The sequence below is a fragment of the Poecilia mexicana genome, unplaced genomic scaffold (assembly GCF_051168715.1).
Source record: "Poecilia mexicana isolate PSO_F unplaced genomic scaffold, ASM5116871v1 scaffold_16, whole genome shotgun sequence".
NCBI classification, from domain to species: Eukaryota; Metazoa; Chordata; class Actinopteri; order Cyprinodontiformes; family Poeciliidae; genus Poecilia; species Poecilia mexicana.
This window is the reverse complement of record NW_028263385.1, coordinates 17,674,565-17,699,135: the sequence shown is the minus strand read 5'-3', so window position 1 is coordinate 17,699,135 and position 24,571 is coordinate 17,674,565. Positions and strand designations below refer to the sequence as shown.

General features: G+C 41.2%; 1 protein-coding gene and 1 long non-coding RNA gene across 3 annotated transcripts in view; both read right to left on the bottom strand.

Annotated features, from left to right (window-relative positions):
- Positions 1 to 589: 589 nt before the first annotated feature.
- The window catches only part of nkd2b (NKD inhibitor of WNT signaling pathway 2b), a 29,233-nt gene continuing 5,251 nt past the window's right edge, over positions 590 to 24,571 (bottom strand). Inside the window, exons 4-10 of one of the 2 annotated variants that reach the window (XM_014994989.2) lie at positions 4,570 to 4,630; positions 4,112 to 4,239; positions 3,566 to 3,661; positions 3,272 to 3,413; positions 2,745 to 2,802; positions 2,540 to 2,667; positions 590 to 1,951 (exon numbers count right to left, since the gene is read on the bottom strand). In XM_014994989.2, coding sequence (XP_014850475.2) covers positions 1,338 to 1,951; positions 2,540 to 2,667; positions 2,745 to 2,802; positions 3,272 to 3,413; positions 3,566 to 3,661; positions 4,112 to 4,239; positions 4,570 to 4,630 — 1,227 coding nt within the window. In that variant the 3' untranslated portion in view covers positions 590 to 1,337. The remainder of the gene's footprint in view (positions 1,952 to 2,539; positions 2,668 to 2,744; positions 2,803 to 3,271; positions 3,414 to 3,565; positions 3,662 to 4,111; positions 4,240 to 4,569; positions 4,631 to 24,571) is intronic. The other variant, XM_014994990.2, reaches the window with a different exon arrangement.
- On the bottom strand, positions 10,524 to 13,094 carry LOC148155047 (uncharacterized). Its single transcript, XR_015765589.1, has 2 exons — positions 11,954 to 13,094; positions 10,524 to 11,810 (listed from the first exon to the last, which is right to left on the bottom strand). It is a non-coding gene; the product is annotated as an uncharacterized LOC148155047 (long non-coding RNA).

The following is a 24,571-nucleotide window of genomic DNA, read 5'->3' as shown; positions in this document are numbered from 1 at the left end:
AAGTGTTTTCAACAGCCTCATCTGCAGCTGCGATATCCAAGTGTATACCTATGAATGACCAATTATCGCCACCTAGAGGATAAAAACAAATGTCAATTGTTTTTCACTAATTTTACTGCTTAATTTTTACTAACTCTTGGTTGATCTCCAATTAATTGCAATAAGTAATAGAAGTAATAGAAGGGGAGCCAAAAACAAATCTTCATCATACAATTTAAACTTCAGGGTGTCCAAAAAAAGCCCAGTTAGCACCAGGAGCCACGTTCCAAAGAGGTTTGGGTCGCTAACAGGGCAGAGCTTGCTGAAATGGCAGCAAGCAGGTGTGAGTGTTTCAAGCCACACAATGTGGCAAAGCTGCTTTTAGATAACAGCTTTGTGTCAACAAGGGGCAGCAAAAATGACACTTTTCTGCAAGAAAATGTCAACCGAAGACACACTGATAATTTGCAGGAATGGCTAGAATTGGACTGCAGAGGACAGAGGCACACTGAGACTTTACAGTGCATCACCAATGGATCAATGGAATCATGCATGGTAATAAATAAATCGCACACATGCCTGGGAAAGAAAAAAAAAAGAAAGACCTCTCTGCATTTGTATAAATGAACTATATAATGTTTATTAAAATATATAAAATACAAAATACATATATGCATAATTAGATCCAGGATGAAATATGCATATAGAGCATAATTATTATACAGTAAAATGCGTTTACATATATAGATTTTTTTAATACATATAGGAAGATATTTTTGCATTAAAACTGGCAGTGGTGATTTCATATTCCCTCTCCCCTCTCCTCCCTCCCTCGCACACACAAACAGGAAGCCTCCTGGCCCCACAGCACCGGTCCCAGGAAAGCGGGGCCTCTCTGGAAAGCTCGCGAGCAGCAGCACCTTTACACCTGAGATCTGCATTTGTGAAAAAGTCTCACACGGAACAACAACTATTCGGACACATACTGTAGCTTTATAGGACTTTGATTGAAGAGACTGAGTGACAACAACAGAAGTCGTCTGATTTGATTTTCTTCTTTACTGAACCCCTTAAAAAAATATTTGTGTTAGGAGAGCAGTCTTTCAAGTACAACACCGGGAAAAAATACTGGAAAAACTGCGCCATTTCTCTCTTATTACATGCCGAGGTCCTGCTAAGCAGACACCATTTACCATACTTGGCAGCTCGGTACAGTGTTTCTTAGTATATCTGTAGAGTTTGCAGGAAGCTTTGAAGATCCAGGATGGAGAGTGCTTCCACTGGATTAGTCCTTCAGAATAGTGTGGTTTGGTCCTGTAATGGTTCCAGTCACTCATATGTATTTATTCGTAAAGCTGTCATGTCTGGTGGTAGTGGTGGTAGTGGTGGTGGTGGTGGTGTTCATGGTGATGGTGATGCTCGTGGCGCTGCACCACAGGAACAACAATCCCCGGGCTCCCGGGGGGACCGGATGCCTGCTCCCTCTCCATGCCGGGCAGCATGGACGGCATGGCGGGCTGCTGTTGGTGGTGGGGCTGCGGAGTCAGGGGGGTTTTGGTCGGTGACATGGAATCGCGAGCTCTGGCCTTCAGCCGTTTGCTGTGACTGTGCTGCAGAGGGTGCTGGTGGTGGGCTGACGGTGGAGCTTGGTGTGGCAGGTGGTACACATCCTGACCCCCGTGGCCTGCGGCGTTGCCACCGTGCAGCATCGTTTGGATGGGAGGGTGGTAACCGTGGCATTTGTTGGATTTGCCACCTCCGTTATTACCTCCACTTCCCTTGTAGGCTCCTTTAGGGGATTTGAGGAACTGAGCACCTTTGGCTCGGGGCTCTGCAGGGTTGTAGCTTTCACCGATGACCTGCGAGCGTCGGTGGTGAACAACTTGGGCTTCTGGCTCGTGGGAGCGAGAGCGACTCTGGCTTTGCGAGCTACGAACTTGAGTCTCCTGAGCGGGGCAGTCTGGGTTCGTCCCTGAAAGACAGCATAGAAAATTTATTTTTGCTCGCCTTGCGAGACTTTGCTGACTTAAAGCTATCACCATATTATTTAAAAAGGTGAGATTCAGATTGATATTTTCATTATATTCAGAGATGAGAGCATACATTTATAATTTTCACACAAGTTTAAGTGATCACCATCACAATAAAATGCAGGCTTTGAAACTCACTGAAATGAAACTACTCGATTATTTTTACTTGAAAAATTAAAATGAAAAATGTGTAGTAAGAGATCTTTTTAAATATTTTATTTACAAGAATAAATAAATATTTATGAATTTGGTATCTGAGGAAAATGATGGCAACAGACGAGCGTTTCAGAAGAAAAAGCATTTGAAGTTTTTTAGAAGTTATAAATGTAACTTGAGTCCTCGTATTGACTAAATAAAATGGAAAATATGTCAAATGTTTTAATTATGAATAAAGCTCACAGTGTTCTTCCATCTTTTATAGCCAAAGTATTTAAGTTATTCCTGATTTAGTTAAATCTTAGTTTGAATGTGTGGTGATAATACGTGTATGCTGAAATAAAAATGGTTAAATAAAGCCGAACTGAACCGACCTTCAAATCTGGAAGTGTAGTTCTCAATACCAGCCAGGTCCAGGTAGTGGTTCCTCCTCTCTGTGTTCTCGTCCACGCAGTAATGCTGACCCTCGGCGGCCGGAGGCTCACTGCTCTGTCCCTTGCTACTGTAGGAGAGTAAAATGAAAAGTCATATGCGTGGCTTGAACACATTTTTCATCAGAAAGGTTTCAAACAGACTAACCTGAGGTACGAGGAGAGACGCTTGTCAGATGACCGGTTCTCATCGTGGTGACAGCGCTCTGAAAAAGAACAGTTGAAGTTAATGACTGAATGAACATGCTCTTTGAAAGCTGATAAACCTGTTGTATGTTATGATTTAGTCTCAATGCATGTCAATCTACTTCTTTTAAACTAAAAAAAGGGAGTATAGATACATTTAAGAGGGTTTAGGAGCTAAAAAAAAAAAAAAAACGTGAAATGCCACTGTTTGATTTCTCAATAAATCTGTATATAACCCAAAACCAATTCGGCAAAATTTGAAAATGTAATTACAAATCAAATATAAATGATTTCATATTAATATAAATTAATGAAAAACATACTTTCATTTTTTTTATTTTATTTTATTTTTTAGAATTAATTATTTCAATAATGGAGTAAGGAATAAAACACAAACAAAAATAACAACAAAATCAAGTTTCAGATTTTTTTCAGTCTCTTTTTAAGACCGAGTAGGAAACCTGAGTGGTTGGTTCATTTTTCAGTCACCTGCTCCCGTGTCTCGTCTGTGGCTCCTCGGCTCCGGGGTGACGGTCAGCTTCACGCGCAGAGTCTTGCTTTTGTTATGACAGGAGTGATTCACAGAGGCATCCACCACATCGTAGATGGTGTGCATCAAACTCGACATGTCCTTTAGAGATCAAAAAACATAGTTTGCAAATTTGATTAAAAAAAAAAAAAAAACTACTAAAAAGATGCGTCTGAATAAATGTTAGACGGGAAGTTTTGGAAGCATTACAAAAACAACAGCTCAGCAGCCAGAGGCAAAACCAGCCCACATACTTCTTTGGTGACTTTCCCACTGTTGTCAAAGTCGTAAAGAGTGAAGATCCACTCCTGACGGTTGTCATCTTCCAAAGAGACATCACACTCCACATCCTGAAAAATAAAAATAAAAAATAAAAAAAAACATTTGTCCCTCTTTCATACACACAAACACTCAGACAGTTCAGTGTAGCTCTTTATCCTCCTCATCATCATTGTGATTATGCTCCAAAGGCATGCCAACGGCAAGACACATCCGCATTTAAAACAGCAGGGGGCAGCAAAGTACAGCTTGTTCTGGTTTTCAGTAAACGTGCATTGCAGAATAAAAAAGACTGGCTAACTCTGCAAAATAGAGATAGAAGTTTTCTTATGCATTCACATTTTAAAAAGACCAGAACAGAGACACATAATCACCAAATTTTAATTACAGAAAAATGCAGAGCAATTCTTAGTTTTTTTCAGCTGCAATCTCACTTACTGGGATGAGAAACAGTGTTCGATTGTGATCCAAAAATTATATCAGACAAGGCAAAAATGCTGCCAGATCACATTAACTCTTACATTGACGCTAATGCGTTTCTTCCCGGATGTTTTGGTGGCGTCTCTGAGAGGTTCCTTCTCTCCGTCCTCTGAGTGCAGGTACTGCAGGTAGCTTTCACAACCCTCAGCCTTCTCCTGGGGAAGAATCACTGTCGATGCAAAAGAAAAGCAATAAATAAGAGTCAGAGACAACCTTTTGTTCTCTGCAAGACAATCTTTGACTCTCACAATATCAATCTAATTGCTATGACTGACTAGCTATAATGTCTGTGATGCCTATCTACTTTTATTGGTAAGATTTCTTTTTAAGTGTGCTTTTTGCAGTCCATGAGGCATTGTGTGCTCGTCTCAAAGTGAGCAGTTTAGGATTAAAACACAACTTTACAATTTTTGTTCAACTATGTGGGACAAGCCAACAAAAAAAAAATGGTACAATCTGTCATAAAACATCTGATAGGCTAACTGTCTTCTTCACCTACCCTCAAGGGGACAGTGTTGGTCTGTGAATTGTCCTTCCTTCAGCTCAGCGTTCGGAAACTCCTGGGAAAGAGAAAAGAGGAGAGAAAGACACAGAGGATGGTAGAGAGGGGAAGGAGAGAGGGGGTTAGAGATGTAAGCGAATCTGCAGTTCAGACCACAGACACAGAGAAAACAAACAGTTCCAGCTAAAGCATTTCCTACTCAGATGAGCGGCAGAGGGCTCCAGGCTCCAGCGCGGCCAAACACTTTGAACATCTGCATGCTTATTGTGTTTCACTGTCTGGGACGCAGCGAGCGCGGCCACAGCCAAGCTTTCAAGATTCCTCCGAGCCCTTCAAATGGATCCCTCACATCCATCAAAAAGCTTGTGATGCACTTCATCATCTGAGCATCCTCTCCCTCTCCCTCCCTCCCTCTCTCTCGCTTTCTCAGCCAACCTGTTTATTCTCATCCTGTTTGACATGAGAGACCCACTGAGATGTGTTTGATGGGAACCCAGAGTTTAGGAAAAAAAGTTCTGTTGTAGTGCTTTTTTTTTTTTTTTTTTTTAAGCAGCTCAACTCTGAAAAGTTTGGCTTATGAGCAACAAGCCACAGAATGAGGTCTGGGCGGCATTTATGCTGAATGCCAGATGGAAATTTTCTTGCAGATAGGATGAAACTGACTAATTACACCAGTACAGAAAGAAGAGAGGGATGGAAAGAAAAGCTGGTCTTCTTCCATTTGTGAATAATTCGCATCTCGCATAAAACTGGACCGCAAAGCATTCCACACATGTGCGAATGCATAAGCGCGCAGAGGGAGCAGCAGCACACACACGCTCAGGCTTTTTTTAATTACAAGTGCATTGTGGAAACAATGAAAATTAAGTGCAGCACAGGCCCTAAACCACAAATATTTAAACAACAAATGATTCAACTTATTTACGTCATTCCCTGTTCCTCTAAGCTGCTCAGCGGGCTTTGAAATAAAATCGCACCAGATTGAATCAAGGAGGCCCACTGAATTGAGACAAATAAAAAACAGACAGGGCGTTCGAAAACAAAAGAACTCCGTGTACCTTTTGACGGAGCCGAGGTTCATGAGAGCACGAACATCTGCATGCGTTTAGGTGAGCGAGCCCCCTCCCCGTTTACCCCCTCTGCCTCTCAGAGTAATCACAGCGCCAGGGCCTGTTGTGGTTCTGCTTAAGAGTCTCAAAGACTGATTACTGTGGACTTCAGAGGACGACAGGTCAGGACGTAATCTGGTCGTGACCTTCGCAGCTAAATGGGAGGCAGCCTGATAAGTCTCGGAGGTCAAGGCCCGGACGGCCACCAGCACCCCTGGGAGACGAGGAAGGAGGAAGGAGATAGGGGAAGGAGGGAAGGGAAGTTCAGAGGAACAAAGTCGAGAAAGGAGCAAGGCTGATAAGAGAAGGGCAGAGGAGGATGCTAGTTAGGAGACGGGACCAATCTGTTGGCGTTTTCAGACGTATGGCGCTCGGTGGAAAGCCTGGGAGAAATGGAAACTTTTTTTGTTGTTGTTGTTGTTGTTGTTGTTTTCTGTCATAAACAAGAAAACCCTAAATCATAAAGCACACATTCTTGAAACAAAATGAAAGAAAACGTGTATTTATATACACAAAACTCACAGCATCCATCTTTTGTGGTTTCCTCAGACAAGTTGTTGTTTTCCTTCTGATCTGGAAGCTTTTATCCCCTCCCTTTTATCCTGCAGTCCCCCCTAATGAAGGCCAGTATGTAAGGACTCGGAGGAACATCAAAAACAGCCATTGATTCCTCCCTTCCTCATTTCCCATAAGATGGCAGAGCAAACTGTTCACAGCTGAATTAAAGACATGAGCTTCCAGAGGTGGACCGATCATGCGTTTTTCTGGCCAAATAATCGTCATGTCTGCCATTCTTTGATATCTGAGCTGATGATTTAGATTTTAACTGACGCAGATTTTTTTTTTCTTTTACAGATCATAACACATAAATGAGGGGTGAAAACATGCTGTAGGTGTTTTGACATAGGCAGTGATTTTGAATCCAACAGAAAATGAAGGATTATTCATCAACTTTTATTTGGTTTTCATTAAATTGCTGCATTAAAGATGGAGGGATTCTCTGCAAAAGTAGGAGATGCAGAAGTTGTCTTTGCTCGCCACACACTATTTTAAGGGGGCCGACAGGGTTTGTTTCAAACACATGTTGTCCCCATACCAATAGCACCAGCCCCACCTCTGTGCTCATTACATCCATTGGTGGAGCTAATGAGAAAGCAGCCTGTACCTAACCGCAGTCTGCAGCTCACCATCTAAACACATCTCCCTCCACATCGCCCACGGTGTCGGGATCAAATCTGCCCTCCACATGTGCAATTAACTGCTTTCTGGCATTGAGCAGCTTTCATTTTTTTCACTATCAGATCACAACCGACTCTTTAGGACGCAAATCTCTATCCTACAACAAAAGGGTTGTTTTATGTTGGGGTTTTTTTTTTCTTTTCTTAACAGATGTGTATGGTTAAAATCATTGCTAACAGTGATGTGAAAGAAACATTTTAAATCTGCACATGTTAAGGGAGATACTTCAAGAAAAGCATTAGGTATTGGATCCCCATTGTCTTATGTTTTTTTTAAGCATTGGAAATATGCAGTGACAGCATTCTGTGTCAACAATCTGCCTCTCCGACGCCTCGACATAAGAGAGAGAAAGAAAGGTGAGTGATGTTTGTTCCTGTTTAATGCCGCCGTTCTGCAAGCTTCCCTAAAGCCTCAGTCTTCTGCCAGACTTTTATGTGGGATAGGGTAACCAGGGGAAGCTTTCATAGCTCCCTACCAGGTGACATCAGACATCCCCCAGCAGTCTGTCCTCCCAGCTCTCCTCCGCCACCCCCTCCCTGCCTACCACCCATCCTCCCTCTGGAAAACACTGCACATCTTTGTTCTCACATCTCCCCCTCTGGCCCACCCCCTAAAAATAAGTGCACACACTTCTTTAGGGCCACGCTCCAGACCTTATGATGCAACTTGAAAATTGTGCTTTTAAAAACAGCGAAGGCTAACATTAATATTGTTTACACAGCTCCTCTTCCCTCGGGTAAGGAAATATGGCAGCTCGATCGGATGTCTTAACGCGTGTCGAAGTACAAACACATGCTGGAAAGACACGAAAACAGGATCCGACCTTCTTCTGTGTGGTGTTTTGAATTTTGTGGTGTCTTTTTTTCCCCCTGCTTGGTTTTGAGCATGGGTAAAGGTTGCTCTTCATTTATTTTGTCAAAATATATAGGCACGTTTTTATTTTTCTAGGAAAACCAGGTCAACAATCTAAGCTCTCTGTTGCATTTGATGTTAAAGGGAGCATTGGGAGGTAAATGCTAAGAAGCTATTAGTGGGAGTTTTCTTACATTTCAGAGGGCGCCACCGGAAAAGGCTTCAAGACCACCAGCCAGCAGACCAGCATTCCTTCTCAACCCCAATATTAACTGGAAATTATTGTGGCGTTCCTTGTGAAGAAAAATCAGAACCTCAAATGTTATTACTACAAAGAAAGGAAAACCCGTTCGTAAACAAGCGTCATTTTCTTGTGCATTCCTGAGATTGAAACTGGAGAGGGAAGGGGGCCATTGAGAAATGAAAGCCCTCCGTTCCAGCTGAAACCAACCTGGCCTCGACTCAAAACCAGATGTGAGCGGTTCTGCTGGAAAGAGGCAGAGCAAACGAGAAGGAGATGATGGGTGGATGGAGAGGGAAGGGGCCATTGCCTAAAATATTTTGGGCTCTGAGGCAAGAAGAGTAGACGAACAACTCGTGGCAACTTCTGCCTCTTCCCCAGCAAGAGAGCTAAAGTACAAACTGCTTACGTTACAACCAAAACCCCATCCTCTCTGTCATTTTTCTATCTCTGTCCGTCTGTGGTGTAGTTTTCATATTTTTGGCTTAAAAGTTCCTTACTTTTTGTGGACAAAGATGCTTGGTATTTTCAGATGATCTTTGGAAATAGCAACAACTGAATGTACCTGGTCATTTACAGTATTAGTATTCCAAATTTTTAAATATTAGCATAATATGTAATACTGTGGTGTGTGGTACTGGCTGGTTTTCAGCTTGAACGGTGAACGCTCGGTCAAGATTTTTAATCTTTCTATTTTGTAACTTTAATGTAAAGATTCCACAATGTGACCTGTTGTTTTTAACACTGAGTTGTTAGACAATAAAGTCACAAAAAGCAAAAATTTACATATATGCATCTATTACCAAGTCATGTCCATCACATCAGGGATTTATTCATTATGTTACCAGGTTTGTTCTAATGAGATGAAAGACTGAGTTTACACAGAAGCAACGCAGTTCCGTTACAAAGAGAGTTGGACTTCAGCAAACAACAGGAAGGCTGAAAATATTTTAAAATGGTTTAATCTTTTTGAGTTTTTAACCCGTTTGTCTTGGAACACATTGAGTCTGAAAACCTCTGGGTATGATACGGTACAGCAGGTTCTATTCTACAGGAAATATGCATAGAGTCAGCAAACCTCTGCAACTCAAGTTAAAAAAAAAACAAAACAAGATGGATCTAGCTTACCTGAACGGTTAAAACATTAAACTAACAAGTAGCCAACATGCCTAGCTTTTATATATAAACAATCCGAAATGTCCTCCATTTGTTTAAACAGGTGGCTTGCTCACATTTTGATTTTTAAAATAAAAAAAAAACTACATAAATTGGAGTTTCAGATTGGACAAATAAAATTCAATCGGATGTGTATCTGACCTTTTATACCTGTGGACAGGAGGTCACTCCAGAAGGCCGTCTGTGTCACGCAGCAGATGCTGCCCAGACATGGCCGCCTTTTTGGGACTCTTTCAGGAAGCTCTCTAAGGTCAAACAGGAGGCAGAACCTCTCCCTTGGCAGAACATGAATCACTAAAATGAAGCCTCTACAGTCCTACTATAACAACAGCTGTGGTGAGAGACGAACATGCTTGCCTGTCTATGTAAGAGCAGCGTGCACGCCGCTAAAAGTCAGCCGCTCCCCTTCAGTCAGGGGAGGAGTGAGCCTCCTCTTCACTCTTTGTCCCGTCACTGATCTTTCTTCCACTTTGATTGTGACCTCCCGAAAGCCCTAAACAAAGATTAGCATCACTGGCTGACAGCCTTGCATCTGTCACCACTGCTGTAATCAGCCTGCCTTCATTAAAATGAGCTTTGATAGGAGCCTGATGTAATGGAGCATAGCACCGTGCCCTCAGATGTCTCACATTCAGCTACCGTAGGAATCATGCCCTTCATACCAATGACTCCACAAAACTCACCAGTCTAGATGAGGCAAATGTATGAAGCGATGGCAGCATGAAAGATCACTCACATATTTCATCAACTGATATAAAAAGGAAGCCGTGGCTGCCTTTGCTGTATTAATTTAAAAAAAAATGGCTTCACTGAGAATACACCTAAATCTTTGATGCATTTTATGAAGTACTCGTACAAAAGACTGACAGGTTTATTAACGTCACTTCAGAGGCTAAATTATATTGAAATAACTCAGGTATGTTCCAGCTTACTGAATGCTAATGCTACAGCAGCAAACAAATCTGCTAAATATGCATTATTTTTGGAAATGGATGAGATTGGATGGTTGTTGCACATTTGGTGGCAACAACTGCCACCAAGTGTTTTGTGTGATAGCTAGCAGTGAGTGTTTGACATCGCTGTGGAGGTCTTTTGGCTCACTCCTTTCCTAAGTTGTTTTAATTGAACCACAGCGGAGGGCATTTGGAGCATAAAGGGCCTGTTTAAGGTCAGACTGTGCCATCTCAGTTGGATTTAAGCATCGACTTTGACAAGGCCACTTCAAGACTTTCATTTTTTTTCTTTGTAAGCCCTTCAGGGGTGAACGTGCTGGTCTGCTTTGGCTCATGCATAACCCAAGTGACCTTTAGCTTTACACAGTGATGGCTGGAAGGTTGTTTTTTTTTCTTTTTTTCAGAACTTTCCAGTTTCGAGCAGAAGTCATGCTTCCACTGATTAGAGTAAGTCATCCAGATCTGGAAGCACCAAAGCACCCTCCGCCATCTGTGATGTTCTTGTACTGAAGTGCTGTTTCAGCTTCACATCAGATGTAATATGATGTGCACCTTAAAAAAAAACTTGAGTTTTGTCTTGCTTCACCAGTTCCCATAATATTTTCCCAACATTTTAGGGATAATCAAGGTGTTCTTTTTTTTTGGCAATGTGAGATTGGCCTTTGTGGGGTTTTTTTTTGTTTTGTTTTGTTTTTTTGGCCAGTTTTCAAGTTGGAGCTCTTCCATGGATGTCATTTTTGCCAAGGCTCTTTCTTTATTGTTGAATCTGAATAACTGATTTCAATGTCAACCTTCTGGAAGACTTGTTAATCCACTCTTGGTATAATTTCAGTAGGCCATGCTCTCTGGAATGTGATTGGCTCTTACTGTGGTTTGGTGGAGACCCTAAGCCACAGAAATGTCCCTTTCTAGACCGATATGTGTCAATTACTTAGTTCCTCATCTGCTTTTGCAACAAGACGTGTTATTTTTGAAATATTAATGTCTTCAGACAGGTTCTTTTTAGGTGATTTCTTCATTCTTCAAATCTGGTATTAATCGGGTATGGGAGTGGCTAGTGAAAGTGAACAAAAAACAGTGGCTATTTAGAGTTAATTGATAATTCAACAAGGGGGGCAATAGTAGTTCCAAATAGGTTCAGGTTGGTTTGGATATATTTTGTCTTTCAATAAATGAAATCATCTTTTGAAAAATGCTTATCTTTGTCATTTAAATGAAAAAAAAAATGTTTTAACAATGCAAATACTCTACACACATTTATACATTTATTTATTTTTTCTGCGATAAAACTCTTTTACAGCACCGCACAACAGGGATTCATCAAAACCAAACAAAAGATGCATGCCCAACCAACCGTGAGCGCACTCACAACCTGACAGCAAGAAAAGAGGTGAGTGGCACAAGCTGATGGCATATCGAAGCCCGCATTGGGACCCAAAAAGGATGTCCCTCTGTTTCTGGCCTCCACGTGAAATTCTGTGAGCCTCCCGGCTCTCAGTGGCAGCCAATGGGGAGTGCGCCCGGGCCGATAAAGCTGAGGGGATTTGTTCCACATTCCACAGGCCCTTTAAACAACATAGGGGATGCCAGGTTGCCAGGCTGTGGGTGAGGTGGCTACAACCCAATCCTGTTACGGTCCAAAAGTAGTTACTTTCCGCACACATCCGTCTGAGAAATGAAAGGGATCAGATCCCACGTTGGCAGAGGTTTAGCATAAACCAACAGTTTGAACTGTCACGGTCAACAAGCTTGATAAACACTGCTTTGTCTACTTCCATAACGTATAAACCATTTCAACGCGTCGCTCTCACCCGTTAGACCGCTTTTTTCTCTTGGCTGTCGTCAGTATCGGGTTTCCAGCTGCCCGTCGAGCATCGCGATGTCAGTTGTAATTGTTCTCACCTGTGAGATAAGCCCTGACACCACAGTTTTCACCACTCATTTTGTTGGGCTGCGAGAGATTCGAGTCAGAGCTTTGAAAAGCAGCCGTGGCGGATCATAGGGGCGAGGCCCCGCGGTCGGAGGTTGGAGGGAGCTAGAGGCGTTACACAGCTCCTGTGGGTGACTGAGAAATGTAAACAAACCATGTTGGGGAAGGACAGCTGCACGTCAGCATGGAAGAGTGGCGACAAGTCTTAGAATTTATAAGCGGTGCCATTTTAACCCAGGTACCCGCGTAATACTAAATGACAGGGTCAAGTGAGGCTGCTCTTTTGTATATGTTAGAGAAAGTTTAATAGAGAATCTGTTTTCAATAATGTTCTTTTGAGATTTTTTTTTTTACTCTTTTATTTGTAACAAGTGGTTAGTTTCCTCTCTGACCTAGAAATCCTGGGTATTTATGGAAATGTTGTGAAGGCGTAGACATTTCCTCACTAATATTTTGGTATTACAAGGGCTGTGCATGTTATTCTCTATTAATAACATTCAATAGTAATAGACTAACTACTTTTAGTCATTCATATACACTGATGATGGTAAGCTACTGGTTGTAGCCATAGCTGCTCTGGGGTACACTGACAGAGGTGAAGCTGCCACCAGGCTGGCATCACCAGACCCTTTGATTACTACCAGCAGGCAAGGTGCATCAAGTGTCAGAACTCCCACCGTTGCCACCATCGTCCCTAACAAAACAACCATATGCACATTCATGTAAGGGCTATTTAGGGAGTCCACTTAAGCTAACATGCATATTTCAACTATGGGAGAATGCCGGAGTATCCAGAGATAATTCACACATTCACAGGGAGAAAATACTAGCTCCATGTCGAAAGGCCATGGCAAGGAACCTTCAGCAGAGCAAATGACTGCAACACCTAGCAGCCCAGCTATTTATGCATCATGTTAATTCAAAATATACAATTGGGTATATTACAAAATCAACTTGTGAGCTTTGTTGTAATGTTATTCCCTCAACGAAAGCATGGTTAGAGTGTTTAGACATTCAGGGAGTCTAAAAAAAACCATCAAGTGGACATGAACTCTTGAGATGTTATTGAGATGGAGAGAGAATCTTCAGATTGTGATTTTACAAAACTAAAAAGAGACATCCATTGTTATAAATGTTTCAATAAAATGCTTTTTTTTTTTTTTAGCTCTGCTCACAGACTCAGTATCTGTTAGGAGCTGTAGGTTCTACTCCTGGAATAAATGTCTGGATTGAGACAGCCTCATCGAATGTTATGACACTATAAGCTGTTTAAGTGCAAAAAATGCCTAAATACATGAAGTCGTCTTAAGGCAACAATATCAACAAAACCTCAAAATCACTCTAAGATGTGCGGATGCAAACAATCCCAGTTTGCTTTTTGTGTTTGTTCAGCTAACTAACAAACCACAACTATGGCTATTGTTAGGGGCTTAGGAATGGTTTGTAATTTTAAAAATACATGAGCTTTTGTTGCATCATTGCAAAAAAAAAAAAACAAAACAAAACAAAAAACACTGGGATAAGAACTGCCTAACAACTTGGTATTTCCCTTCCAAGAAAACATACCAACATACCAATTTGTCACATGTGACTGACACACTGACCGTTTCAGTCACATGTGGTGAAATGTGACTGAAACATGATTGAAAATTCATGAGGTTATAAGTTGAATTTCGATTCATTATTTGGCCAACATGAATAATTGATTATTGTTTAGCACTCACTCATATATTGGGTTGCTAAAACGGTGTCGTCTGCCTGTGTGTGTGAGTGAGTTTGGTAACACTTTATTTGAAGGAGTGTGCATAAGTCTGGCTTAACACTATCATAAACATGACATACCAGCTGTTATGAACAAGAAAAGAGTCTACATGGATGTCTATGACTGTTGTCATGAAGGGTCATTCGGTAAATAATGACACTTTTAGTGCAAAGCTGACGCTTTTAATGGACTTTCAGTGCAACTTTTACTACAACTTTGCATTAAAAGTGTCATTTACCGAATGACACTTCATGACAACAGTCATGAACATTCATGAAGACTCCTTCGTGTTCATAACAAATGTTATGTCATGTTGATGACAGTGTCACGTCAGTCTTATGCACACCCCTTCAAATAAAGTGTTACCATAAGCTTTAGTCTCCTCACTTTGAAACATACCCATGTTACTGAAAGATCTCAGACTGATTTCCCCAGCATGTTTTAAAACAAGAGAGGGACATATTCAGGTTTAAAACCACAACTCTCCATTCCACCAGTTACTGCTCCCTATGGATGGCCAACCTGCGGAAGTGCAGATGCATATAAGTAACCACAAAAAGGGGAGCTTATAGAGCCAAAACCAATGAGCCACCAATGTAGCATGAACTCTCAACACATTCGTCTAAGAGTTATGTTGGAGAAACAGAGATGAATGACTCTTATAGTGTACTATTATTGAATCGAACCCTTAACGAGATTCAGGGCTGCAGAACAGAATAGGCCAAAATACACAGTGCAGTTCAGTAGGATGCAGCACATAAAGGAAGCAGAGCCTCTAATAACTCATCTGCTATAGCCTAACTATGACCAGCAATGTCTGCCAAAACCTCAGGTCCCCAGACACCGCTTGTTTGCATAAATGGTACTGCTCCTCTATATTACGAAGAATTTGAGGCTTGTGGCCGTCCTGTTCGGGGTAAAAATGTCTTGGCTTCCTAGACTGTGGCATAGTTTTTGACACTGAATATCTAGACTCTGGCATAAAGAGGAAAAAAAAAAGAAGCTGTGTCTGCCTGTTCAAAGCGTCTGCATACCTTTAATCTCCTTTCTCTCTTTGCTGTTGTGTAACTCTCCCTGACAAGTCAGGTACTTCTGTCTCCTCCAGCCAACAGGCGTTGTCAGTCTCGGAGACCACGAGAATTCCTAACACTGGAAGAACAGGCTTAATTCCAGGCTGTGAAGTTCCTCACACGCCTGGAACTGGACAGCAGGTCATCACAGGGTCAACACCAAGTGTTTTCCTGAGGATTCCTAAAAATACACCCCCGCTGTGCTCAGGAAGCAGAGGAGACTTCACGTTTTTTTTAAACTAATGTGAAGGCAGCCAGGATATGTAAGATGGAGCATGCTACGGTGTTTTATGTGCAACCTCCCATGAAAGGGGGACTGAGTTAAAAGCTGAAGAGGAACAGATGGGATGGAGGGTAAAATGCATGTAACTACTTGAAGCCTTACAATATTCACAAAAGAAATGAGGACATGAGTGTGAAGCCGTGGACACGATAAATTACTTCAGAAATTGTGGCAAGTGAAAAATCTTTAAATGTTTATAATGCAAAACATTACATTTACTTTACAGGTGCAACACTACACGTGATTTTTGTTCTAAAACTTTTCATTCAAAAAGACACCATTGTGACATTGTGTTCAGTGAAAACTTATTTGTACCTTGCTAATATGTTAATGAGAAAGGCCATTTTATAGATTTTTTTTTTGCAAATTCAGAAGTTTTCTCTTTTTTTTTTCTTTGTCATTGGTATAATTCTCTTTTAAACTTTATAATTTGTGTGAAATGCTACAAGTTTTCTTCCACAACCTTTTGACAATAGCTTGCTAGAATTTTGCCTCCTTTCTCCTAACAAAACTGGCGTAGACGAGCCAGGCTAGCAGGCCTTCTAGTTCACACAAGCACCTTTTCTGCTTTGCCCACAAATGTTCTATGGGACTGAGGATCAGAACTTTGAGATCCTGCAGAACATTGACTTTATTGTCCTTACATCACTTTGTTCCTAATTTAGAATTATAAGAGAGGTTATTGTCCATCTGGAAGACCCATTTGTACCCAAGCTTTAACTTCCTAGCTGATGTCTTGAGATGTTGCTTCATTATTTCCACATGGTGTTCTTTCCTTTTGGTTCCATCTGTTTTTAGGAAGTGCAGCGATCCCTCAAGAAGCTAAATATCCCCACAATTTGCTGCTGCCTCCCCAAGTACTTCTGACGTGGGATGGGATTTTCAGATTTGCAAGATATCTTCTCCAAATATGAAGTTGGTCATTATGACCAAACACTTAACTGTTGGTTTCATAGGAAATGTCTGCAAAAATACAGTTTTGTCCCTAAAAAAAAATCATGCTTTTGGGGGTTTTGACTTCTTCCAGTCTGAATGACATTTCAACACATAAAGGTACAGGTTTGATGACGGAAATCTTCAACCAACTTCAGCCATCATCTGTGTCTCCACATTCATCTCTGGGACAAAGAATCATATCTTTCCTAAACATTACGACGGAGGAACACTCTCATGGTGTTTAGTCCTGAGTAAAATTGTTCGAACATATAAAGGTGGCATCAGGAAATGATTCGTAAAGATTAACTAGACCCGTGAAAGTCCACAGTTCTCTTCCTCATATGGCTGATTGGCTGATTTTTATGTTTTCCTATGATGTCACACAAGGAAGCAGTGTTTGAGATTTGGCCTTAAAATATATGCCTCCATTTAACTCAAAATGTTTAACTTAATCTATTGCAGGCTTACAAAAGCCATTAAATCACCTTCTGGGCTTTTCCAAAAGAGCTTAAAGACATCGTTATCAAAGCGTACGTAAACTTCTGAATCTGAAGAAAGTAATAAAAGTCACTGAGAAAAGAAAAATCTACGTGCTTGTTCTATTCAGATCGAGGCTCAAATGTGAGCACTTCAGGAAAGCTGACAGACTAGCTGCATGTCTGAAACACTGTTCCCCAGTGTGAAATTCTGAAACGTAATTCATCCATGGCGCAAGCAGGATCAAAAGGCTACGGCGCGGAGGGAAGCGCAGCCCAGCCCCACCTCCACCTCCAGTTGCAGTTCATGCTTTTTTTGTTGTTTTTTTTTTGCAGCAGAGCAAGCAGCAAAACGGTTGCTTTGGCAGCCATAATTATGAAAACCAAGTCTACAAGTCTGGGAAAGAGTCCAGGCTTAAACAAAGGTTGCAATACATTTGCGTCGGTTTCCTTCTGCACCCTATCTTATCTCTCGCGCAGAGCAAAAAAGCCTGGCAGAGCCCATTCAGAGAGTCTCTGAGCGCTCCACTTGGGGGGACCCTTGACATCTGATAAGAAGTTATTGAAAGAAGATTTAGGGATCAAAAAAAGAAGAAGAGAGTGCTGATGTGCAGTAAGACCTTTCAGTGTTATGAGATAATCAGGTGCCACCAGGAGTTCTCAAAGCAAAGCATGTGACAGTGGGGGTAAAAGTTCAAATACTCTGATACACTGGCACCTTTGAAGCGATAGGATCAGCCAGGCCCCTATCAACACAAAGAAGTGGGTGCTGGTTATAAAGGAAAATCTTGCTGAGCAACAATACAAGTGAATTTTGCTGTCGCTATGAGAAAGTTTCAAGCTCGCTCAGGGTTTTTGTTTATTTTAAGCCTTTTCTCCATAGTAGTCATCTTCTCTGCAATATGATAATAGAATGGCAAGCTTTAAAAGACCAGGTCCTTATTGTGATGTATCTCCTGCAACCATATGGTGTCTCTGAAAGGCTCCCAGTGAGGTGGGGGGGGGGGGCATCTCAAGGAGAGGCGCTGTTTATTTGAAATGAGCCTTTAGGTAAACATGTTACACAGCACACAGGGCCAGGTCAGCTTTTTGAAGTGGATGGGGCTCAGGAAAGAAATGGGAGGGTGGAAGAAAAGAGGGCTGCTTTGAGAGGAAATGAGAACAGAGGCCTCTTTCAGGAACGTTTCATCCTCTCCCTCCCTTCCTGTCACATATAGAAAGAACACAAAAGGTGTTGGGCTATGAAATCATCACAGATTATCAGAACAATTTTCTTTTCTTCTGAGTACAGATCATTAAATCATTAAAATTTTCCTGCAGCTCACCATGCATGACAAAAAAAATACCCACTTCCGCCGCAGTGGAAACCCATTGAAGGTTTTGATGGAGAGAACAGGTTTGTGTAACAAAAGCAAGGTTTTTTATTTGCAGCCGTACCCAAGCTGTGGGGAATTGTTTTGTGCCTGAGGAAGTCCCAGTCTGCGCTGTCTGCAGAAGTCGAGGTCCAAACTTTGAAGCACCTAGCAGTGTGTTTCAGCAGCTAACCACTTTCAGATGTGACTGTATCGTTTTATGAGCTGAGTAACAGCGATACCTACACATGTGCGGCGCTTGGGGTCCCAAAGAGGGAAAGGATCTGCTCAGAGCAGAACAGAGAGGCGAACTCCTCAGGGGTCTGGGTTTGGTTGAGTTTGATATATCTATCAAGAAATGGCATTCTGCATATGAAAACGAAGAGCTGGAAGATGGATCTTGGGGGAAATCTTTTCACTTGTGGACACATTTCTGTCAGGATTTCCAATTCTTTTGAGCTTCTCTTTGCAATCAGAACGAGACCGTTTGAATAAGCCTTTTATGGTAATCCTGACTATACATTGCAAGAGTGTGTAAGAATGAGTGTAAATGAGTGTAAAGCTTGCATAGTACAGCAGATGCGAGGAAGAAGTTGAAAACAAGACAAAAACTTTGCACAAACAGAAAAGTATAACAGATTTGACTCAGAAAACTCACAAAAACAGGATCTCTCCACAGGCACCCTGCGGCTAACCTTTTGTTTTCAGCCTACAGGAAGCTGTTATCTGTATTATGTGTCATACTTTAATAATATCCACTGTGGTATTTTTTTTTTCCACAAACTTATATACACTGATGATTTGATCATTAACAAAACTGGTTAATGAAGTATGGATATCCACAGCAGGTCTTCACACCTTTCCTTTAAAATGTTCACTAAAAACAAAACAAGTGGATTCTGCTTTGTTTGCATGTCATCTCTGGGAATATGCTGTAACGCATACAGCTCTTTGAAAAGCAGTACTCCCATCCCTTCCTCACCCTTTTTAAGTGCTAAAAAATGAGAGGGTTTTGGAGGGGCCTAGTTAAAGTCCCAAGGGAGGTGATATAGGGGGTAGTGTGGGTCTACTCCAAGCCCCTCCTAGATGGCCGAGCTCCTCACTCCGTCTCAAAGTGAAAGCCGAGCCACCCTGTTTGTGTCTGGGATCTCGTTCTGTTGGTCAGGACCCAAACTTCATGAGCACCGGTGAGGATAGAAATGTAGACTGACCATTAAATTAAGAGCCTCACCTGATGGGCTCAGAACTCTTCACCACAATGAAACTGTGCAACTGCGGCCGCGATGGCACACCTGATCCTCCAACTGCCAGCCGGACTCCCCTCTAAGTAGCCAGGAACCAGCTGCAACCCCGGTCAGCCAGTCCAAAGTGCACCATTTCTCCCTGGTCCTTGTTTTTGCCTCTCAGACCACAGCGGTACCTATTAGATGCCTCAGGAGCCCCATAAGCCAGTCAGTGCAGTAGGACAACTTCTTCAGCTTGACGGGATCCCTTACTGCTGGTGTCCACCAACAGATTCAGGGACTGGCACCACAGACTTTACGACCACAGCTGAGGGCAGACAGACATTAGAGCGAGAGACACGGTCCATCCAGACTCCATGTCCTCAGCCTCCCCTAGAGGTGGGAGTTGAATACATCTCTGATCAGGGGAACACCGTGTTCGTCATCGACAATTCATTACAAGAAACATGAACGAAGAGGAAAAAATAACAAACATACAAAATACAACTGGTTGCTCAAGTTGAGCTCTGATTAGTTGCCTCACGCCTGTTGTAATGTCACAAATGGGAAAGAGTACGTTTTTGTTTTGCTTTATGGCGACAGTGGATTTAATCTTTTATGAAATTAAAATGTACAATAAAATGAGGAAACAGAAAACAGAGTGAAATGTTAACGAGTGTTTAAATTGTTATTATGTTTAATTATACTAAAGTCTGACTTGTAGCTGTAAGCCGCCCTCTGATGCCACCGTGGGATGAAAAGGTTCAGTTTCTTCTGGTTGCATACTGTAATGTGTGCATTGGTCAACGTCTGACCCAACCTCAAGTTTCCACTTGCCGAATTCAATGGATCAGTCATGTGTAAAAGTGGAATCCCCGGCTCTCTTTGAGCAAACAAGCAAAACCTCAGGCTTTTTCAGTCCACAAAAATGTTAAAAATCAGCGTCTTGAAAGGCCAGCGTATCTACAATGTCTCGTCTGATCATGTTTAGTGGATTTAAAAGCTTCCTCTGTTGTTCCTTTGGCCTATATTAGGATTTATTCCCACTAATTATGAAGTTAAAATTAACACTGAACAAAGGCACAATACAATCCCACAACAAACAACCAACTATGACTGAAAAAACATTCTATTCCCCCAGCAGCTCTAAGGCTTGTGAAATAAAGTCCACTTGGAAAAGAACAGAGGTTTATATGGAAACATACCTGACACACTAAAAAGTAATAACCTTTAAGTCTCCTGGTGTTTTACTTGGCTTCGAGTGCACAAGATCAAACACAGACTTGAATCCAGCAGCCTTTGCCAAAAATGTCAGCGCAAAGCATTGGAGTCCAGCTTCAGGTATTTTCTTTCTCTTGGCAGGGAGCAAAAGGCAAAGACACAGGCCGGCGTTAACCCGTGATGGGGTTGCCTCGGACAGCCAGAGGCACGCTGACCCGGGTTGAGCGGGGATGAGAGCCACCTGCCATCGCAAGTGACCAAGCAGATTTGAGGCACGCAAGTGTCGCCGAGAGCGTGGGACGGATTCCAGCCTGGAAGTTGAGCTATTCACATGTTAGTGCTTCAAGACTCGCTGTCATCCGCTCCTGTGAAGCTGCACAGAATCTCTCTGAAGTGCGCAAACAGACATCTCATAAATATCATGAAAGCAATGACAAGAAGTAAGTGACTTCAAAGCTGCGTTGATGGGGATGAGCTATCTCTAAAGGCAACAGCTTCATTTTCTGTGTCTGAAGATAGGCGCTGTAACAGTTCTAAATCTTGTATGGGTCCTTTTTTTATTTTTTACCCCACTAATTAAATTCTGTTCTGGTTTGAGGTGCAGGAGGGGAAAAAAAAAACATCTATTTATTTCATTAAATCTAACAGCTTTGTGTGAACAAAGCTCTTCTATGGCATGACAGCTGTTGTGACATTATCATCAAACCAAAAGAGATTGTCAGAAAGCGGTGTTGAGGCTGCCCAGGAGGATTGATGCTACATGTTTTATGACAGCCATATCAAGGCACAAATACATACTTTTATAAGCTCAACAACACGTGATGTTTAAAGCCAAATGATGCTTGTTTTCCAGACTACCTACTGGTCGGGACACACGAGACCATAACTCGAGTTGCACATGATTATCATTAGGGAATATAACACTCACACAGTCAAACTATCCACACCATAATCTGATTGCCTGGTAGCTTTAAATTGATTTGAAATTTTAAACTTTTTAAAGTTTTGAACAATGGCTCCAAAGTGAAGGAGCAAACCTTCAGTTCGGTATGACCGTGAAAATATGCTGACCCAGCTTAGCACATTATTTTCATATGGGTATAATTATTTATATTAAATCATTTAGGTGTGCGCCTTGTGTCAGGAACAGATAAATAAAATTAGCCAAGAACCGGTAAGACTTTCTCAAACTTTGGGTTAATATTGCACCATTTCAATGTATCACAGTATTTACATGAGTGAAAGATGTGCATGATTCAAATGTTCTTATTCTAAACAGAAACACAACAATCATCTTATTGACTGATAGTATAAGGTATTAAATATTAGGTATAATTGGCGCAATAATAAACTGAAGCAATAAATGTCACATAAACCGACAATAAATGTAGTTTTTAAGTAACAGGAGTATGTTTAGATAAATCCCAACATTTAGTATCAAGCTGAATCAAATTTAAGAGCTGTATTTGTTTCTTAGGCACTGCAGCACACCACCTTCTCCATACTACTCAATCATCCAATCAATCTGAGATGACTTAATGACCTAACGCGAGTGTTTTAAAGTTCTAGAAAGTATCTAGAGTACTGATACGGCTATGCAGATAACATGCACAGAAAGGTTTGCTTCGTCAAGACTAAAAAATGATCACCTACTTCATGTGACTTACCATTAATAACCAAGACACTACCAAATAAAAATGGCCACAATACTTTTATCTCCCATTCTCAGTCAAACAATTTTTTGTACTTAACTCATATATATGCAGTGATGCAGCTTTAAATGATCAGTCTGAAAAGTCAAGTCAGTCATGTGCCATTGCTCAGCTTGCCCCTCTCACCCCCCCCCCTTTTAATTCAATGAAATATTAGAGAAAGCATCTGTGGCAATAGATTAGTTGATTCTGCCTTCTAATGACAAAAAGAAATCCTAACTTTTTCATAATAAGGATTGCTTGGAGTGCTCATATTTTTTGCATCTGCTGGGTTGGAAACTCTCCACCATCATTGCATCACTGGTGTTGATTAAATATTTTACTCATTTCAGACAGACTAATTTATTTTTTCTTCTTCAGCCGCCAAAAGACAGTTACTGTAGAGGCCAAGGCCCAGGCCGGACAATAAAAGAAGTAGCCAACAGTGGCAGCTCTTTGAAATATCTCTGTTAGGAATTACATGACATTAAATTCCCTCTGAATATTTCTTTAATGCAGCCTAGATGACAAAATGTGTGTCTTTGAGATAGATTATGCTTTTTCTGGACAGAGTGATTCTAATCAAGTCGATACTTCCTATAAAAGCTGAAACAAAACTGATGATTACAGTTGACCTAAAAAATGGAATCAGATCTGAAGCTGAAAAGTCACTTTAACCTTTTCTACGAAGCACTTGATCTAATTTGAATCAAATTTCTGCCTTGCCAAAGAGATCATACCTTGTAAACCATTCTCTGATATTTTTTGAACAAAACCAGAAGCTTCAATATATTTATTAGGATTTTAGGTTATAGAACAACACAAATGTGTTTTGCAAATGTGTGTGAAGTGGAATGGAAATAATGAAAAGTTTGTGAAAAAAAATGTTTTTAAAGTCTTAAAAGTGTACCATACATGTTCAACGCCCCTGCAAATACTTTACAGAAACAACTTTTGCTGCAATTACAGATGCAAATCTAAATTGTATGGCTGTGACTGTATGTCATTGCAGTCACAGCACAAATATAAATACTGCACACATAATCAGTGCGTTGGCATCTTGGCAGCTTTCCTGATTTATGCTCTTCTTGCCTGATCTCCAAAGCTTTTGGCTGTTGTTTCATAAAACTCTAAAATTCTCCACAACTTTATCCGTGATCTGACAGGTATATCAGATGTTGTTCCTTAAGATATTTGCTTACTAATATTTTCAGAGATTAAAAACCACAAGAGGAGTTTTTTTTTAAGTTGGGTGACTTTTGAAAGTATGTGCACTTGATTTGTTCAGGGGTGTCAGAGTAAAGGGGACATGTTTCAGTTTTATTTAAAAAGAAATTTGAAAACTATACATCAGTTTCCTTTCAATTCACAATTATGTACTGCAGTGTGCTTGTCTACTACATAAAATCCCATTAAAATACATTGAGGTCAGTGAAAAAAGTTCTAATGTATGGATACATGTGAAAGGCAATGTAGCTAACCCTTTCATAGCTTCTTTAACAGAGATTATTAGCAATGCTAACTAAACAGGAGTGACTTCAATACATTAGTATCTTTATGTGGCCATACAGGCTGGTACAACACGGAAGAGAGAAGTTCAGCACAATACAGAAAATCATGATTGCCATGATAAGATAAATTAAGAAATATTTTTCACTTTTAGCATATTTTTTTTTTATCTAGAAAGGTCCCAGTAGAAATGACCATGTTTAAAGCATCCATAAAACCGTTTGGTACATCCTTGTTCTAGTAATCAGATGGATTGTTAACTATATTGGATGGTGAGCATTTTAATGAGCACTGGTCAGTCACAGAAAAAGAGAGTAAATTGATTCAGAACCATTCCAAAAGTACAAATATCCTCAGACAAAATAAACATTTAATCTTCTCTGAGGCTTCTAACATCTATCTCCATTAGGGACGGGCCCCTGAACCCAGCCGGTTTTTCACTCAGACGTTTCGGACAGAGAAACCTGACCTTTTAAAGGCAATGCATGCTTGAAGCAATTAAACGCAAGAAGAAGAAAAAAAAAGGGGGGCGGGGGAAGGGGGAGGCATGAACCATCTCACACCTTGCGACAGGTGTCAAACACAACCAGGAGATGTTGTACCCATAGGCAGACTGTCTGCAACAAAAGATCATAAGAGCGCTTCATTTGCATTCATTGAACCTGCAAACAAGGTGAGAGGAGGTTAATGGTCAGTGGATAATCTTAATGAGGCCATCATCCACCTACCTTTAAAACTATTAAATAAGAACATTTAAGAAAAAAAAAAAGACACCACCCTAACCCCAGTTCTAGTTTTATTCCCTCCGCTTTTCCTTCCATTTCCCCAACCCCCCCCCCCCTTCTACCACAGCCCCTCTTCCCTGCTCCAGGATTTTGCTGTACAAACCAGAAACAGATGTCTGCTGGGGCCGTGCTGAAAGACCCCGCTGTTCTGGATGCCAGCCACATGCTTTTCATTCAGAGATGAAGGCTCA